Source organism: Aphelocoma coerulescens, chromosome 2 (genome assembly GCF_041296385.1).
Source record: "Aphelocoma coerulescens isolate FSJ_1873_10779 chromosome 2, UR_Acoe_1.0, whole genome shotgun sequence".
NCBI classification, from domain to species: domain Eukaryota; kingdom Metazoa; phylum Chordata; class Aves; order Passeriformes; family Corvidae; genus Aphelocoma; species Aphelocoma coerulescens.
Genome location: NC_091015.1, coordinates 69,560,819 through 69,580,438, shown reverse-complemented (window position 1 = coordinate 69,580,438; position 19,620 = coordinate 69,560,819). Strand labels below are relative to the sequence as shown.

Here is a 19,620-nt window from a genome sequence, read left to right as displayed (position 1 = left end):
CCCGCCCGGGAAGACATCGGGACACAAAGTTACCCCGGCCAGACACCGCCCGAAGCGCTGCTCGGCGGAGGCGAGGAAGTAGTGGCGGGGGCCAAAGGGAGCCCTCCCCGCCGCCCCTCCCGCGGAGCTGCCGCCGCGCTCGGCCAACAAAGGGCCGAGCGGTCCCCGCCGGGCTCGGACACCGGGGATGGGGGGGGGGGGGAGGTGACTCCGCCCCAGCCGGCCCCTCCGCCATGTTGTTGAAAGGAACCGGCGGGGACCCGCCACCCCCCGCCGCTCTCCTCACCCACCCCCACACCCCCAACCCCGGGCGCCACCGCCGCGCCCGCCGCCTCCCTCCGCTCCCGCCCCACCCCGGCCCCGCGCGCACTCACCGCCCGCCACGGGGCAGAGCAGCGCGGCCACAGCCAGGAACAGCAGGGCCCAGGGACGCCGCCGCGGTCGCCGAGCGGCCGCCGCCATGTCCTGGCCGCGACTCCCCGGAGCCGGGAACCGCCTCGCGACGCGCGCCCGCTCGGCCCGCCCAGGGACCGGCGCGGCGCTCGCGCTGCGTGCGCCCTCCCGGCCCGCTCCGGCCGCGAATGCCACCGACGCGGCGGCGGCGGCGCCGCCTGATTGGTCGCCGCGCCCCGGCCCCGCCCCCCGGCGGCCGCGGGCAGCCCCGACAACAACAGGCGGCGGGAGCGGGGCGCGACCCGCGCGGCCGCGGGTGGGTTGGCGGCGCCCCCTCCCGGGGCGGCTGGGGCCAGACCGGGGCTGTCCCGGCGGGAGAGCGGCCGCTCCGTCCCCTCGGTGCGGATCCCGAAGGGACTTGGGCAGCGGGCATGGAGCTCCTCCGCGCGCCCGGGCGCTGCGAGTGTGCTCGGGCGAGCGGCTGAGGCTCTGTCAGCGGCGGGGAGGGACCCGCTGGCAGCACTGCGTGCGGGGCCGCGGGGGTACCGGCGCTGCTGGAGGGGAGGTGCGGGAGCATGTGAGCAGCCCTCAAGTTGCCTTGAGAGCTACGGAAAAGAGCGGTAGCGGAGGAATTGCTCCTCGCGGGAGGCGCTGCACACGGGCGGGGGGAGCGCGCGGAGCCCCGGGCCGGTCCCTGCGGGGCCGCCGGCCGGGCGGGGGCTGCAGCGCACGGGCAGCGGCAGTTCCTGCCCCGTGCCCTGCGCTCCCGCGCACGTGCCAGCTCCCGGTCGCACGGAAAAGCCCAGCGCTCCCGCGGCCAGTCCTGCAGCCGCTCCGCCGTTCCGGAGCGGGGGTTTGCTCTCCCGTAGCAGCGGGAGCCACAACGCTGAGCCCATAGGCTTTGTCCCCGTGTGACGAAAGAGCGGTGCCAGGCCACGGGTGCAGCGCCCAGCTTATTGCACAGTCGGCACGTAACTTCAGGAGTTAACTGGGAATCGGGAAGCAAACTCGCGCAGTCCAAATACTCGTCTGAGGCAACACCTGAATCTTAAAACCTGGGGCAACTGGGATCCACCTCGTGAAGAAAATTACCGTGACTAAGGCTGTTACTTCTATCCACAGCTTTATTAGCTTTGCATGGGTGGCAGAGCAGGATAGGCTCTCCTCCTTCCCTCTTGGGATCAAGTAACCCTTCTCCCAGCAGTTACCTGCTTGCTCTGGAAATCCACCCCACCCCTCAGCTCCATTACCTGACTGTTGCGTCTGGATCCTGAATCAGTTCAGAGTCCCTCAGCATATGCTTTTATACTCCTTTTGTTGCTTGTTTTGCTTGCAGTGTGACCCTCCCATCACAGGCCAAGTCACGCAGATCACAGGTGTTTTTCCAACGTTACTTGCAGTCACTCTTGCAAGCCCCGTGTACTGTTTCTGCCAGATGGTGCCTTCCCAGTTCACAGTGTCCAGGACAGCACCTCCACACTCCCCAGCACCACATGGCACACTGATCTCCTGCCTCCCTTTTACTTGCAGTTTTTCAACCAACACTGCTTATAATTATAAAGTCTTGTTTCTCCTACAGTACACTTCACCTGGATAAGAATCTTGATAATATAACTGTTCAAAGTGAGGTAAATATTAATTCTCTTTCCCTTTCTCTCTGAACAATATGTCATACATAAACAGATTCTAGTTATATTTTCTCTTGCAAAATAGCATTTTAATGACATGCACTTCGTGACAGATATTGGACCAAATGTCTGGATTTGATATAGATTCATGCTGTAATGAACTACTGAAGCTGACAACACCAGGCAAACGTTCTTAGTTATCCATACATAGAAATATTTAGAGGGCTAATCCTCAAATAAATATATTAGCTTTAGAAAGAAATACTGAAGCACTGTTAAAATTGCTCAAATCCCAAGACACTTTTAAAATTCATATGGAGCATTGAAACTATAAGCTGAGAAAGTTATATGCTCAGGGGGGAAAAAATCCAATATTCATTTCCCCATGGCAGATCTCCTGGGTTTAGGGATGGGTCACAGACTGTATCTCTGAAGGAAGGCAGGGAGCAGTAAGCAGAGCATGGTGGATGATTTTTTCAGGGCTCCCAGTTCAGTCCTATGGGGAATATTTTGAATTAACATCCTGAGTGACGTTTGGCTGACAGACACAGAAAAATTAAAATAAATCAATAACTTGCAGGTAGCAACTCACCAACTAAGATGAATTCAGGTCACTTCCAAATAGTGTCAGTACAAAGGGAATAATTTTTGCCAGGTCTCACTCTTCTTTCCTATCACACATGAGGTAAAGACCACTGCAGAAGAAACACCTAAAATTGTGTCATGCCTTGTCCTGATCCCTGGGTACCTCTCTCTGATCTTGTGTATATTGGATTTAAAAGCCAAAGTAAACATGGGCCAGAAGCAAAGCTACCGAAATGGGTTCGGCATGTCCAAAATCTCTCCTTTTCTTGCTGTGCTTCCATGTGTCCAGATTCTTAGGGCTGCAGCTTCTGGTCTTGATTAAGGTGGGGTCTAAGAACTTCTGGTTATGATTCAGACTCTTGATATTCAATGGGCTCTGGTAGACATTTCGGTCTTGTTCTTGTTGGCACCTTCCTCCATTAGCTCCCCCTTGTCACTATAAGATTCATCCTGGTGTTTTTCCACCATCTTTCTCCCACTGTTACTTCTGCTGTCCATTCCCCTGTTCCAGCATTTAGGTCTTCCCATTCCTTTTTATGACCTTTGTAACTGCTTTTGGTGCAGCAGGGGGTTTGCTCATCTGGCATCTTTAGGAGGGTTATAGGAGAGGAATTTAGATTCACCGGTTGAAATGCAAAGTAGTTCATGTTACATGTCCTGTTTGGTTACAATAAAATCTGCCTTTGTTTTTGCTATACAAAATGGAGCAGTTAAATAAAAATTACAAAATAAAAATGATGGCCTGAAAAGATTTAAATAATTAATAATTCAAATAATGGTTCCTCCCTATGCCTACAAACAAATGAAATGCCAATCCAAAGAAAATGAGGAGATCTTGATGCCTGCATCTAGTTATTTTCATCCTTAAACATGCTAGTTAGTCAAGTGAGGCTAAGTCAGACAATGACACAGTCAGTAAAACAGTTACCAAGATATGCCTTTCTGTAAAGTGACATTTTGTTTAAGAAGAAAATAACTATTCTCTGATCACAGATTCTTCAAAATTACAATAACTGCTTTGCTTTTTCCTGCCAAAATAGCAAGAAAACAATTTCACTGTACAAATTTGCCAAGTTCAATAGAAAGTAATGCATGACCATTGTATTCTTATGACATTTTAACTGGATTAATTAAATATAATTTTTCACTATTTCCTGTGAAGGAATCCTTAAAAGCACTTCTTACCTACTTCAATCCTCAGTGTTTACTGAGGATGGAAATAATGTCATCAGCGGACATAAATTTAGAACAGGCAACCCCCCCCCCCCCCCCCCCCTTTTTCCTGGCCTAATTTTTCTAATAAATTAATTAATTTATGACATAATTCTATTCCAATTACAGAAATATGCAACAAAAATAATCTTTTTTTTTTTTTTTTTTAACACATGGCAGAACACAAAGCAAGATGACACAGAAAACCAACCTATCTGGATTTATGAGGTTTGTTTAAATCATCAAATTGATTGGACATATTTGAAAAATTCTTGCTTTTTAGATTGAGTAAATCAGGTTATTATACAGGGAATATCTGCAATTTAAACACTGATTAATTTCTTTCTTCTGTTCTAGAATGTGACAGTCATACACATGTACAGCACCCACAGGGAGAGAGAATGAAACAATTAATCTTTACTTAGTGCTAGTTTTCTTTCTTGTGAGAATTATTGTCAGTGTATGCACACTACTTAAACTTTTTTTTTTTTTTTTTCTGGAAGATGTAAAGCAAAAGAATTGCAACTGCATGAAAAGTTCAAATGGAACTATGTACTGCAAAACCTCCACAAAGTAAGAAACTATGTAGGGCATTGAAATAAAAGACATTTTGGAAAGGGACAGGTGGTGAGATAGACAATTTTACAAACCAACTTGTTCTATAGCTTAGTATTTGAGAAAGATCAAGGATATGAATGTTCTTTCATTAGAAGCTGATTTAGTTCCAAAAATGGGCACAAATAAATGTATTTTTTTAGATTTAAACTGAAAATATATGGAAGTGTGATAGGAAATAGTATTAATTTTGATGACTAAAAGTTTATTAGTCTTTTAGTGTAAGAGGTACTGTATCAGGGTAATAAAAGAGTCTCTCTCACCAACAGTGTATGCACAACTGGTGCTAAAGCAATAAAAAACAAAGGTGTTGCAAAACTTCAATTTTTACAGTTTTCTGTCCATGGTAATTAGCTAAATGTTATGCTTGTTTGTTTGGAAGAACTATTCAGTACATCATGATATTTACAAATTACTTTCACCAAGGAATTCAGCAAGAGGAAAAGTACTGAATGTGTAACATTTACCAAAATAGAATAACTTATTGAAAAAAACCTCATCATTGCCCTCCCCACCTAGTCCTTGATTTTTCCAAGCAGTTTTACTCAAACTGGAACAGAAAATATCAAAGTGCTTATTAGTGTGCAGTTTCCATAAGTACACAAACCAGAAAGTTTCACAAAGGTCTGTGACCTTTCTGTATCAGAGACAAGCAAAAGGAATCACTTTTTTGAAGTCACTGCTTTATGAAACATTCAGAATTACTCATTTTATAACCCTTATAAACATTGCCTGATTTGACTCATCAATGTTTCCAAAACTAAATACTGCAAGATCTTAGTTATTGAACACTCAGTTAATCATCTCCTTTAACAGAAGGCCAGTTAAAGCTTTAAGACATTTGAAGCCCTTTTTGCTGCGGAACACTCCATATCTCAGAGTTTTGGACTGTGCAGCCCAGAAATGCACCACATCAGCACACAGCTGCTTGATCCCTGCAGCTAACACCACCTTATTACACAGATAATGGGTTTGTGAACATGTTACAGTGTCCTAAGCTCTTTAAGCAGATCTCAGCGATGACAATTAAACCCCTTAGACTTGGTGTTTCATTCCAGCTTGTAGAGTCCATCAGCTGCTGAGCTTTTTTACTACACGTGTGCTAATCCAACTTCACTTGAAATCAGGCATGAACTATTCAAGGAGAGCAGTGTTGACTGCAAGTCTCCTTACATAGAGGTCTGATTTATGCTGAAAGTAGGGAAAAACTGTATGGTCCAAGACATGCTGCTAAACACAGCAGTGACCAGGAGGACCGGGTAGCTTAGGGAGTGGTTGCCAGAAGAAAAAAGGCTGACATCAACCATGTCTGGAAATTACTTGAGACCGGTTGTCATTATCTGTTTGAAGGCCTTACATTGCTGAAGTAACTCTGTAACTTTGGTAACGCTGAAATGGCAGGGACATCTCACCTACAGCTACAGCAAAGGATACACTTGTTAAAGTAGCTTGTCACGGATTAAGAAAGGATATTTTCTTTTCCTGTGGAGGTACAGCTGTTACTTGTTTGGACACTACTCGTTCCAATTTGATGGTGAAAGTAATAATTTATTTCATTCTGCTTACCAAGGAAAGTAATTTTCCTCCAGAGACCAGACTCAGTTTTGCCTAGAGTGGGGAAGGAGCAGCATGTGTAACCTACCAAAAGTTAACATCTTTCTAGCAAGACACAAATCATGAGGTTTTCCTATTGTACTTCTCTGTGTACCCATCAGTAGACAGGCTTCCTGTGGGTTTGACACGTTTGACTTCTTCCATGGAATAAAGGCTCATAGCAGACAAGAAACTTACTAGAGCAGGAAGTGGGAATTGGGGTGACAAGCTGCTAAGACCTCAAAATTAGATTTGGGGATCTAGATCACAACTTGGAATAAGCATCAGTTATCCTTAAAAAACCCCCCCAAGTTTTTAAATAAAACTTTCACTTTGTTGTTGAAACAGCATTTCATTCAGTAGAGTATAAACTCTATAAAAATAAAATTAGAGACACGAAAAAACCATTTAATTAATTTAAATTAATAAAATCATATTTAATTCCCTAAAATTGCAAATGAGATGAGAGAGATTCTTCTATCACACGCTATAGGAATTCCTTGCTTTGCTGCAGCTTTTCTAGACTTGATATATGTTCCTCATCCACTCATTCTTCAGTGCATGTGACTGTATGTTGCCTGAGGTGATAGCATTAAACTTTCTATCACGGTTCAGGTTCTACCAGGTTGTTTCAAAATCATGTTTCTGTAGTCTCTCTAAGCAATATTGTCTGTAAGTTTTCAGTTGCTAATTTGCAAACAATAGCTAGAGTTCACTCTAAAGGTGCTGTACCTTGAGCAGTCCCATGAGAACTGTATGGAGATTTTCTGTAATGTATTTTAAAAAGGTGTTTTTTCCTTTAAATCAGGTAATGGAATTTATACCTACTCAGGAATAAAAACTGAAAAAGAGAAAAATAGGCTAAAGATCTGTTTGAATAAAATAACAAATTATACAGTGACAAGAAAGGTGGTGGAAATCATTTGTAGAACTTTGTCCTTTACCAGTTCTTGAGCTATTAAGTTTCTAACTTTTCTCCAAGAATATGTAGTTTTGAGATTGCATAAGTCCTTGGTTATATCTACATTTCCAAGTGGCATTGTTAAGAGGGAAGACTTTTGCCACTGGACCTATACAGAAATGATTCATTATGTTTTCAGGTCTGAATTAGCATGGAAATTCTCCTGAACAACATTTTCTGGTTGCAAATAACAATCACTTACTTCATTCTGTTTCTCAGAATTCTGTTGCTCTATTACAGCAGTCATTTTCCATCAGCCATATCCCTTGGGTATAATTCCAAAGGCTGAATTTGCCCAAGAAGTCTAAGTAGTCTGGATGCTAGATTGCTGAAGAAACTGTCTCTCTTGAGAATTTAAGCATGTTAAAGTAAAATTCTAAATAAACGAATAGCCTAGAACTTCTGGAATAGTAGTGGCAAAATCATTTTCACCACACCTGCACAACACAACTGACTGCTGTCAGTGGTGTTTAAAGGCAACCATTGCCAAAACCCAGGAGAAATGCATTCCTAATTTAAAGAGAGGATAATATTAAGAAAAAAAAGAGCATTTTAAATGAAGATCAGGAACATGTCCACCATGCCACTGGATTATTCTGCCAAAAAAATATTGGAAATTATGGTAGTAACAATACATATTTATTTGATCTAATGAAGAGTAAAAGATGGGAAAGGAAAAGCCCTCTTTGCCAAGGAGATAATTTCAGTTCAGCTAACTGGTCATGGGACTAATTTGCCAAAATTAATGATTGTATTACAAGACAGAAAATGAAGAGCCCAAATAATGTTCAAAATTCAGTAGGGCAAAAGACTAGAGCAAAAGACTATGTATCATTCTGATGCAGTTTAATTTTATAGGGGAGGTTACTCTTTTGTAGCTGTAGTTGAAGCCATGAGAAGTCCAGATTTTTTTGAGAAGCTGAATGCTTTGTCTTTTTGCAGGATACGTATTTTCTCAGAATTTTGCTGAAGATTAAAGAACTGTGTAAATATTACATTTTGGAGACTGGCTGCGACTCTTTTTAAAATACAGTTTTAGTTTCCACTTGAATCAACTCTCAGAAATGGCTTGGTCTACAAACACAGCAGAATTAGTTTGTTCTTATAGCCTGGCTAAGAAGAAATATTCTTCCTAGAATTTGTAGGATAACTGTTCTCTGAGCCTGAGAGGCTATGGGATTCTGCCTTGCCTTCTGCTGATACCTGCCCATATCTTATCCACAGGAACCAAATCAAAGATCAAAATCAGAAAGGAACAAGTATCTTTTAGTTTGCAGGGTGTTTTTGATACATTGTGCTCTCTGTGGGGTTTCATGATTTTGAGGGTGGCCATAAGGAAGAATGCACGACATGGAACTCAAACGTGTTTGTATCTGGTTGAACTGACTTCAGTCTGTTTTATCCTGGTACTTACTGCATTTTGATCTACCCCACACTATCTGTAACCTGTTCTAAAATGGACCCATTTATGTGGAGCTTTTCTTCCATGAGTGAATCAGGGACAGAATTGCATTCATTTGGGCACTGTTCTCACAAACATGAGATCATCCTTTCTCTTGGGCCACACCATGCCTTAGTCATGCCTTGATGAGTAATCCTAGCTCTCTGGATATTGCTTTCCTGTGAGCAAAATGAGGAAGAAACCCTGTGAAAAGGAAACTGCCATAAGCCACTTGAGCCTGCAATGCAGTGTGTATTTGAACATTGCTACAAAAACTGTAGAGGAATAATTGGGTCTCATCAGGCTCCTGTCCTGCTCAGTACTCTTCTAACTTCATCCTGTAGTTAACTTCTTTGTATGCTTCCAAGTTGGCTTGAATGGGACAGTCACAGCTTCCACTGGACTTCACTGAAAGACCCTGACAAGTTTTCCCAGAAGTAGTGGAATAGGTGGGTTGTTACCCCATTCAACCTCTGTATTTTACTTTGGGCTAAAACAGGTTTAGACTTCACTTGCTTATGAACTAAGACTAATTTTTGAGCAGGCTCTAATTTTGTATGAGAAAAATTTGCTGCTCTACTTCTTATCTTGACCTGCCTTTGATTAAAATAGGTTTCAGTAGTTAAGAAGTAACTTAGTTTAGATGTAGAAAGCTAAAGCCTTGTCACTGTAGCTTTTTTGCAGTTTGAGTGCTTAAGTTCTCTGCACAATGCGCAGAGAGATACTTAAAAATTAACAGGAGTTTTTGAAGCAGGCTTGCCTAAACTTCTTCACTCTCTCCCCATAGTTAATAGATTCTATCTAGAATCAGGGTATTTCTGCAAAAGTTTTCCTGGAAGCTGTTATATTTTAACACATTATTCTAGTGGAAAATAGAGGTTTAATTCCCAAGTGATTTGTGCTCACAGACCTTATTTACAAGACTAAGGATATTTGGAGTGCTACTCCGAGTCTTTCCTACTGGAACTGTTTCATAGTTCTGGATTCATATTCATGAGCTGCAGAAAGACTTTTGGTCTTTAATAGCCTAAAGCGTCAATGACAGCAGGGTTGCCCACTGATGTCCACCTGTGGCCAAGGAGAAATTAGAGGACCATGAATCTTGGACATGGATACATAAATCCTTTTCATCACTGTGTTTGACATCTATCAGATTTAATTGGGCTGCTCTTCACAACTCTCTCCTCCTAGCTCACTCTCCGTTTTGTAGCTCTGACTGTAGCCAAGCTTGTTTACTGCCTTCAGAGTTGCTTCAATAGAACCTACACAGAGCGGATAATTCTATATTTCCTCTAGCTTCTCATTCATAGACTTGATCACAACTTCAGAGCTTCATTATCCCTCCTCCCCAGTCCTTTTGATTTGTTTTACCCTGCTCCCTTCCCACCTTATGTCTTACTGAGTGTACCAGTACAACAGGATACAGCTGTGAGTATTTTGATCCCTCCTCTAGGCTATTCATCAGTTTTCCTGAGCTCTTCTCTTGGTGATGTGCAATTGGGTTTTTGTAAGAAAGATATTGTGATTCAGTAACTTTGACAGAACGAGTAGCTTATTATCTGTCGTTATATAGCACTCAGTTGAGAACAGGACTTTGCTCTTGTATGCCCAAGGCTTGCAGTGTCCTCTGATATATCACCCATACCTAGGTTGGGAGAGCTGACTCTCTTTTTAAAAAAAAAGTGTGAACATTAGGAGGTGATTGAATTAGATGCTGCTGACTTATCTTGCTTCTCTCCCCCAACCTTTTGTTTGTCAGAACAGAGATCTTCCATCAGGAGATAAATTTTGAGAGGCCCAGGCCACAAATTTATTCTAGTTTTGGTGGCAATTACCTCTATCCATCAACTGGACACTTTCCTGACCTAACAGAAAAGAATCACGGCACACTATACCAACTTCTTGCCGTCTTAAAATGGAAGCATAAAACCTTGGTACAGTGCTGCACCTTCAGTTCATTTGCCTGCAATTTGAGAAGATCAAGCTTTGAAGTTAGCTTAGCTGTACTTTGAGCAGGGAGTTGGATTAGATGACCTTCTGAGACCATTTCCAATCTAAATTATTCTACTATTGTAAGACATATCAAGCTACAGGAAAGCGAGGAGAGAGATAGTGACTAAGCATTTAACTACAAATCTTGATGAACTCTGGTTATTAATAGGTATTTTTTTTTACTTTTGAATAACAGTCTGTATGCCCATTTCTAATTCAGGAGGATTAATGCATGGAATCAATTTTGGCTGGATTTTAAGCTTTTGCACAAACAGCAGTTCTATGTCTGCTCTTTTGAATTTCTGTAAGCTTTATTTGGATGAAAATGAAGATCAAGATGGGAGTTCTGCAGCCTCAAGGATGAAAACACTTTTAAATAACCCCCCAAAATTTAAGTTGTGTCAGTGGTATGTGTTTTAATTACTCAGATCAGCTCTGCCATAGCAAATTTTAGCATGCTCTTCCAAACTCTTCAGCCAATTAGCTTCTGTATATTGGTTTTGGCTCTGGATATCTGAGCAAAGGAGGCAAACAGTCTCAGGATAGAGAGACCTTGGATCTAAAAGAAACAGTCTCAGGATTTAAAAAACCTTGGCTTGTGAGTGTATGGTGTCAAAATTGATATGTCTTCCTGATATGGGCTACCTCTAAATCCTGGATGTTTGAGATCAAGAACAGAAAACGTCCAAGATAAATTTGTGGTTTAAGAACAGCTTTGCTATAATGATAGAGAAACTTTGCCAAATTGTAATGAGGGAAAAAGCTACTGAGAGCAAGTCAGGTTCTTACTCTGTAGGCAGAACCAATGGCAATGAAATACAGTAGTGAATACTTCTGAAATAACCTGTTCACAGATGTACCCTAGGGACTTCCCAAGCCCCAGGGACTTGTGAAGGTTCAGAACCCACTGGGTTATGCCTTCTTGGGAGGAAACATGGACTTCAAAATAATGAGATCAACAAGCTGGAAATTGCTTTGTTGAAGCTGATGAACAATTCCCAATTCACTCAGCTGAAAAAAGGAAACGTAATATGAATTTGAGGTTGGTTTTGTTCAACATTACAGTAAGAATTTAGTAAACACAGGAGTTCAAACATACCGCTCACCCTACCCTAATATGGTGCAGCATCAAGGGATGTAGCCCCTCATTTTGAAGTATCAGGTAGGCTTCTGGTAGGCTGGCTGAAAGGGTGGTGGACTGATCCTAGGAACTCATGTTTGGTGTCTCAGGTGAATCTAAGCACACCTCTAGACTCTGAAAAGTCCCTGAGAGGATGCTGCTGCCTCTAGAATTGGAAGCTGCTCAGTACTCCTAACAGGCAGGCTGTACAGAAACATGATGCCTGATTCAACATCTGGGGTAAAGCATGCAGATAAATGTCTTGTGTTGCCCTGTTTACTGATGAAGGCATCATGGTAGTAATCAGTTGTACAGGATGACTGCACCAGTATCCTTTAATTCTCAGATATTTGAAACATCCCAGCTCTGTGAACAGTCAATCAAGGCCCTAACCAAGGCGCTCATCAGTGTTGAAAGAGGTGAGGATAATGGAATGGCACAATATACCTATACATGGCTTGAGAACAAATGTGTGGGACAATGATGGCTGTAGGGGGTGCCCTGAATGAATGCAGTCTGGCCATAGGGTTTACATGAATGGAGAATGTTTGCAGGAGGAATGTTTGTTATTAAATTTGGCAAAAAGATGTAAAAAACCATTGATGTGTTTTCTGTGGGTATCAGACATGCATGTCCTGCAGCCCCCCTACAAGTTTTCAGTGGGATGAGGACTCCAGTTATCCCTGAGACCAGGCACAATGCTTCAGCACCTTGGAGTACAATTAAACCTTTCGGTTCCAAAATAGGATGGCTCTTTCAAACTATCTTCAACAGTAGTCCTTGGCACACACTCTCCCCAAAAGTTATCCCCCAAAGAAGTGGCTGGAAGGATTACAAATGGCACTGACCACAATTGTATCAGGAAATAGTTCAGCTGTCAGTCAGATGCGCTATTTCTGCTAATAGTTCTGCCTTGACTGTGATGATTTTCTAGTACAGTGGTAGCCTTGGGGATGAGACTAGCCTCAACTGAAACCTTGAAGCCCGCAAAATAAAAATATGTTACTGTAGAGCAAAGATAAATACCAGCAAATCATTTTTTGGAGGTTAAAACCAACCCACCCTCTAACTCAGTGGGGAAATAATGTGTTTCCAATAGCAAACCATCACTATTGCTAGGACCTCAATGAGTATGTCTGGAACCAAAGAAGGTCAAACAAGATACCTGTGAGGGGGTATTGGTGCTGGTCTGTGGAAAAAATTGATATTATACTGCTATTCGTGTGAACATACTTGAAGTGCAGGATACAAAACATACCTTTCCTGCAGAGGCAAAGTCATCATCATCCTGACTTGAATTTAAATGTGATCTTGTAAGGTCCAACAGGGCTGCCATCCCCTTTTCTGCTGAAACATTACTAGTATCCCTTAGACCAGCAGAGGGAAGGTTATAAGTTACCTCTGATCAACACCAGGCTGTGATGCTGAATTGATATCACATGTATGTTGTGGCTTAACCCTGACTGGCAACTCAGCCTCACACAGCTGCTTGCTTACTTCCCTCAGGGTGGTGTGGGGGAGAGAACTGGAAGAGTAAAGATGAGAAAACTCATGGGTTGGGTTTGATAGGTAAAACAAAAGCCACACACACAAGCAAAACAAAATTAATTCACTGCTTCTCCCATTGTCAGGCATTGTTAAGTCATAACCAGGAGATCAGGGCTGGGTTGGAATGGTGACTTGGGATGAGAAATGCCATTGCTGCAATTATTCCCCCTTCCTGCTTCTTCCCCCCATTTTATATGCTGAGCATGACGCCATCTGATATGGGATATCCCTGTGGTGAGCTGTCCCAGCTGTGTCCACTCACGACTTCTTGTGCACCCCCAGCTGCCTCGCTGGTGAGAGGCAGAAAAGGCCTTGGCTCTGTGTAAGCCCTGATCAGCAAGAACGAAAACATCCCTGTGTTAACAACACTGTTGTCAGCACACAGCCAAAACACAGCCCTATACTAGCTACTGTGAAGAAAATTAACTCTACCCCAGGCAAACTGGCACAATGTAGAAATTCCCACAACCTGTGCTATCTGTAACTCCATTACTCTCTTTTGCCCACGCAGGATGAAGAGATGTTCTGGCTTTGTATTCCCTCTCCCCCAGGCAAAGTCTACTACTGCTAGCGCTGAGTCATCCACTCTGGGTGCACCTCCAGGTTAGGCTGTGTGTACACATAGCCATTAATGAGGCATATTAGGAGTAGGACAGGGTGGTGTTATGGTGGTGTTTTTTTGTTTTTGGTTTTTTTTTTTTTTTATATGGATACAGTGGAAGGGAATCTGGCAAGTAAAATTTTAGATCGACTGGTAACAGTGGAAGTGTCACCAAGGTGCAGAATAGGCCTTCTAAGATGCAGCAAATATCAGCCCTCTAACTGGTTAAAAAAGGGAGGCTAGGTTCAGATTAGAGGATCAAAGTACTTTCAAAGTACTTAAGTAGATGTTCATCTAGAAATATTTCTATCTCTGGGCAGCTACCATTGAAGCATTAAGGAGAGACAGCAGGGAGGAACTGTTAGAGTGCAGGCTCGAACGGTGTATCAGACAGCAAATAACAGCCAAACCCCAATCAGATGTTTTTAGGATGCATGCATGGCATTAATTCCAGTACTTGAACACCAAAATAAAGTTGCAATTCTAGCACCTAATTTTTTAAAAATCTAGAAGACAGATTCTCTTCTCCAAGACAATGCTGGAGTGAAAACAGGAATTGCAAGTGTTAATGCAGAGGTAATACCTAAATCTCAATGCCAAAGAGGAGGAACTGTGGAATCTTCCAGGCAGGACACACTGCAACTCATTCTTTCTTCTTTCACTGCACAGCTCAGAAGCAAGGCTGGCAGTCTTTGATTATACGAAAATGAGTTTTGTTAATTGTCAGCCCTTTGAGATGTATGTGCTGCACTGCAGAAACTCACAGGTTTGGCTTGATTATAGCAGCAATGGGAGGAGAAACTTCTCCTCTCACTGCAGTTCTGGGCAGAGCAGAACACTACTGATAGATGGTAACATGACATGGTTTGTGATTGCCCAGAGAAAAGATCCTGAGATCTTGAACTGAGAAGGACGAAAGACCTGCTGATTACCTACTGCTAACAAAATCAGTGGGCCAGAAGACGATTTTGGGGTATTCACAATTCAGTACTATTTGGACTTATACATTTATTTCTTGCACAGTTACTGTTTTCAACCTTGGTCTAGTGCTCTCTTGGTGATTGTTTTGCCTTATATACAGTTTCTTACCTGAATTAGCAAATGTTCTTGCTTAAGTGCACCTGACCTTTGTGTTGGAATCGTGCTGAAAAAAGTACTCTTCTTTGATATAGAAAGCTAAAATATTCTAAGTATTGGGCTAATTTTTTCTCTGTCATATCCTTGATGAATATTATTTTTTCTTTTCGATTATACTAGGGAATCTAAAGAGCATCACTGGCTTTGAAAAAAAGTGCGTGTTGTTGTTGTTGCTGTTGCTTTCCCCAAGGGAAACTTCATTTTTCTAACAGATTTCTCATGCCATTCTCTGGTAAAAGTATCTCCCTTTGTATGTGAGCAACCCTGTGAACTCAGCACCACGGCAGCCCAGGTGGTGCATGGTTCATGCTCTGTATTCTGTTAAAGGGTGTGCAATAAATTCCTGTAGCCTGCAGATCAATGTTAGAGGTGGAAAGCAAACACTGAGAGTTTTTTAGCAACTTATTGATGATGCTTAACCCTTTCAGTTCCCTGCTAAGCTCTGTTCAGGATACAGAGACGGGTTAGCTCTGTGAAAGGACTGGCACAAAGATCTCTGGATGCATTTTGCTGGACCCAACTGAAACTCCAGTTCAGTATCTTCTAAAACCTGCATGTTTTCATTAGTCTTCTCTCATCCGCCTTCACAGAGCTCTTCTGTGTGATCCCATGGCCCCACCACCTCTTGTCACTGCAACTCCAGGCAAAGAGATAGCCCGCTCCCCGAGGGTTGCTCGAGCTCAGGAGAGGAAGAGTAGGGACTGATGTGGATGTCTGGCTGCAAGCAGAGACCGCACTGGCCCGTAAAGGATTAAAAGTAGATGGTTCCTGCTTGAAGCAGGTAAAAGCACTTTATTTCCCCCTCTTGAACCTTCTGTGACTCAGAGTGAAACCCTGCTGTACATAAATAACTCTTCCAGCTCTGTGAACTGGAGGAATTTGGCACAAGCGTGCTCAGTATTTTAGGAAAGTCGACTATAAATGAGTGCAGGGAATTGTTATGCGTACATTTTAAACGTAATACAAATAGCTTTTGCCTTATTACCATGTTGTATTAATGGAGTAATTTACATTTTTTACTTTTCCAGAAAAAAAGTGAAGATATCATTCAGCTGACCCTGGGAAATAAGCTTTTATAATCAATCAGAAAAATAAAGCTGGATTTCAAAATATTTAGTTATATAATTACATCATTTTAGTATTGTAAGCGTGATTTGCTTTTGTTTGTTGACAAAAGCTTCTAGTTATTTAACACTCTATTTGTCAGCAAATGAACATGTATTTCCAACACGGATTCTCATTTAAATCTTCAAAAAAAGGATAATGTGGAGTTTGACCTCCACAGTCGCTGCCTGATAAAACATAAGTAAATACATTGTATAAAGTATACAGTAGACAAATATATCAGCAAAAGACTTCAGATATTATGATGATACTGTTAGTGAAGAATATTACCATTTCCTGATCATTCCTATAATTGTTGCAGTTATTTTATATTAACAATTCTTTAATTATGTGAATGCCAGAAGGGTAAATTCACAAAAAGGAAAATCACTTTACATATAACTTAGTGGGATAACAGTGTAGAACCTGTTTTAAAGAAACCATAGCAGACATATTTAATTCGTCAGTCTGACACAAAAGGAAACAACTTCCTCTAATATGCAATGAAATAAATAAAGGTCAGGTGGTTCATTTGTCTGCATTTCTTTGCTGAGTTCTACCAGTTAAACAGGATGTTTTCTATTAACATTGCTTTCAGGTTTCCTGGTAACAATAGCACCAAAATAAAGGCCAGATTTTGTCTTACGTGAAATTCACTCCTCCTGCATAAAGTCCTATGCCTAGAATCTGCAAAGAGAAAAGCTGAAATAAGATGTGGGAGCTGCTATATTTCTGTGTAACCACCAGGCTGAGATCCGTACAAGCTTGCAGGAATCAGGTACTCGGCTTCCACTAAAACTCAGAGGAGGTGAGCACCTTTGTTCTCAAAGCTTTGTTTTGCAAATGCGAGCTCTGTGAGGCATAAGAGCCTCCCAGTATTTGCTGTATACATGAGTATATATGAACGGTGCCTTGGGTATTCAAAATCTATGCAAGTGAAAAGGAGAGCACGGAGCATGCAGCTTCTCAGCTGTGAAGCAGCAGCAGCCTTGCTGAGCCCTACTGCTTACAAGGCAGGCTACTGGATCTTCCTCACAGACCACACTCGACTCATGCCCTTAGGTGACCTCCAGCTCAGGCAGAGGAACATGAGTTAACTGTTGGCAAACTTCGAACCGCATGGGGTTCAAGTGGAAGGAAGGGCTTTAAGCCAGCCATGTGTGCACTGGATGTTCCACCTAACTGGAATGTGGTTTGTGCTGAGGTATGTTTTCTCTGGCTATTTTTTTCCTGAAATGTGCAATTACAAAAATTAAAATATTTACATCGTCACAAATGAAATTTCAGTGTCAGCTTTTTCTGTCATCAAATGGAATATTCCTATGTGCAGCAGGTGAATTATTTTCCTTGGGGATCAGATACAAAGCTGTTTTCGATACAGAGAACAATAAACTGATTATTACAGCTATATACTTTCTGGTCAAGAAGTTTCCCTGTGTTCAGCGGCGATGCTTGTCCCGTAGCTCCCACACCAGCTGTGTGCCAGGCTTCACAGTAGTTGCCAACCAGTCGGATCCCATTTACAGTTGAACCATGCCATATTACCTTTTGAGGCCTGAAAGGTAACATTAAGAAGTTATTTACTGGAAAAGTCTCTTTTGCTTTATTCAAATGCACACCTGTACGTGTGGTGATCCACATTCCTTGTGCTTGAAGCAAAGAGTGGTTAGGTAAAGATGAAGACAGAAAGAAGAGAGGGAAAGGAGAACATAAGCTAATATCCCATTTCTAGACTATCAGAAATGGCAAAGAAAATGGCATAAAGAAAGTGGGAAATTTTTATCATGTCTAGTACCCCAAGATACTGCTACTATTTCTATTACTATCTGGTAAAAGTAGAAAAAAACCCTTATATGTAACATATGAAACATAAATGGTAATGCAAACTCACCAAGATGAATCAGTCATGATGTTCCTCCCATCAAAGGAGTATATTGGAACGTGAATGTTGAATTGTCCACCATTTCCATCAAATATAGATTCCCAGTTACTGAAAAGGGTTTCTCCCTGTTAAAATTTCAAAGCCACTTTTACAAACTAAACTAATCCCAAATCTACATCAAATCCCAAGTCTACCTTTATAGACTTATCTGTAAATTGAAAATTAGATCTGCACTTAAGGACACTTGTGATTTCATCTTTCACATCAGTTGCTGCATAATGTTCCTGAACAAACTTGTCTCATCTGTCATCTCTATGCAAATAGCTTTCTGGCCCATGCCTTTGCCTCAAAGTTGTCTCTCTGTTCTATTGTTACTTCAAAAATTCAGCTTGATCATCTCCTGTCCTTTTCCTCCAAAGGCATTGTTTGAAAAATTGCTTATAACTACTGCAGCAGTAGAGAAAATACAGACATAACTTGTACTGGAACTTCAGTTGCAGTCACAGTTTTGTGAAAAGTGTTGTAAACGTTCAGGGCAAAACCTTTGCATTTGGCTTCCTCTCAAACTGCTTTTGAGTTTTTCCAGTCAAAGTTGAAACAATATTGTCTTCACAAATTTCTCTCAAGGCTCTCTGTTTGCATGCACTTCAGAGCAGCATCCGTTCAACATGTTCCAAGCATCATGTGTTATTCCTGTAGGTTTCTTTGGCCGCTTGTTCTGGGAGCCAGCCAATGCTACAAAGACATGGTTTGTTTTCCTCAGTTTGAGTGTGTCTGTTTATGTGAGACCACAAAATGACTCATGCTCTAGACTCTCCTCTCTGTTTCATTGGGATATATCCAACATCATTCCTAAGCACAGAATTTGCATTTTTCTTAGAAATGAGAAAAATAGGTATTTTATCCTATGATCATACTAAAAAGTAGAACATAATAACTCAGTAGTTTTCTACCTCATCACTACTTTTTTGTTTCTTGAATCTGACTGTGAAATACGAAGCAAAGCTGCTTCTTTATAAAATGCAGTTTGGGCTGAAACTTTGTGCCTTTGCTATTTTCCAAGATTTTTGGGGAACCTACAGCTTATCCTAAAAAAACGAGCGCTGAGTACCCATTTTTACCTGAAGATTGACTATTGGCAAATGGTGTCGGTCTGTTTTTCTGACAACTGTGGCCAGATCTTGCAAGTGCGATGAGAGGAAGGCTCTATAGGTAGATGTCAAACCCGCAAGCTGGGCCTGCCGAAAACACTGAAAATCTGCTCGCATGTCACCAGACAGTGGAAAGTTCAAAGCCACCAGATGTAACTGGAAGAAAAAAGAAGAAAAGGCACCATTTTAGAAAAAGTTTATGACACTAGGAAGACATATATTGGAAATAAAACTGTGCCCCCTCCTCCTGCCAGTACAGAACATGTACCCTTCACAACAGGTATGAAAGTTATTTGTTGCCATAACATTACATTTCTCAGAGCCATGAGACCCTTAGGAGATATACCAATTTATCTTTCAACATTAAGGAAACCATGAAGATTATATACTCCTAAAAATAAATATTTTAAATGCAGCTAATATTTTTAATCGAAAGTCTTGGAGTTTTCACATGAACAAAATCCCAAATCCTACAAACATTGAAAAAAAGTAGTAAGAAGTGACTAGATACCATTTAAAAATACAAGAAGTAGCATGCTTAGGTCAAGCAGCACAGATGCATGAACTAATTTACATTCTTGGTTTTTTTTTTCTCTTTGGTTTATTTTTTTTAGATATAACTCAGTTACCTTGCTTTCTTTGTCTAAATATTTTAAA

The 19,620-nt window shown here is 41.8% G+C and overlaps 2 protein-coding genes across 10 annotated transcripts in view; both read right to left on the bottom strand.

The window, feature by feature from the left end:
* Positions 1-12,959, bottom strand: part of TGFBR1 (transforming growth factor beta receptor 1) — a 47,223-nt gene extending 34,264 nt beyond the window's left edge. Inside the window, exons 1-3 of one of the 6 annotated variants that reach the window (XM_069007936.1) lie at positions 12,799-12,959; positions 2,614-3,298; positions 1,644-2,517 (exon numbers count right to left, since the gene is read on the bottom strand). Coding sequence is in view for 1 of the 6 variants with exons in the window: in XM_069007933.1 (XP_068864034.1) it covers positions 375-462 (88 nt within the window). In the remaining 5 variants the exon portion in view is untranslated. Of the gene's footprint in view, positions 1-374; positions 570-1,643; positions 2,518-2,613; positions 3,827-12,798 lie in introns of those variants that run through there. The other 5 variants (XM_069007937.1, XM_069007934.1, XM_069007935.1 and 2 more) reach the window with 5 other exon arrangements.
* Positions 12,960-15,598: 2,639 nt separating this feature from the next.
* Positions 15,599-19,620, bottom strand: part of COL15A1 (collagen type XV alpha 1 chain) — a 116,129-nt gene continuing 112,107 nt past the window's right edge. For all 4 annotated transcript variants that reach the window (XM_069007928.1, XM_069007932.1, XM_069007930.1 and 1 more), the window contains 3 exons: positions 18,934-19,119; positions 17,822-17,937; positions 15,599-17,485 (listed from right to left, as the gene is read on the bottom strand). In XM_069007928.1, coding sequence (XP_068864029.1) covers positions 17,269-17,485; positions 17,822-17,937; positions 18,934-19,119 — 519 coding nt within the window. In that variant the 3' untranslated portion in view covers positions 15,599-17,268. The remainder of the gene's footprint in view (positions 17,486-17,821; positions 17,938-18,933; positions 19,120-19,620) is intronic.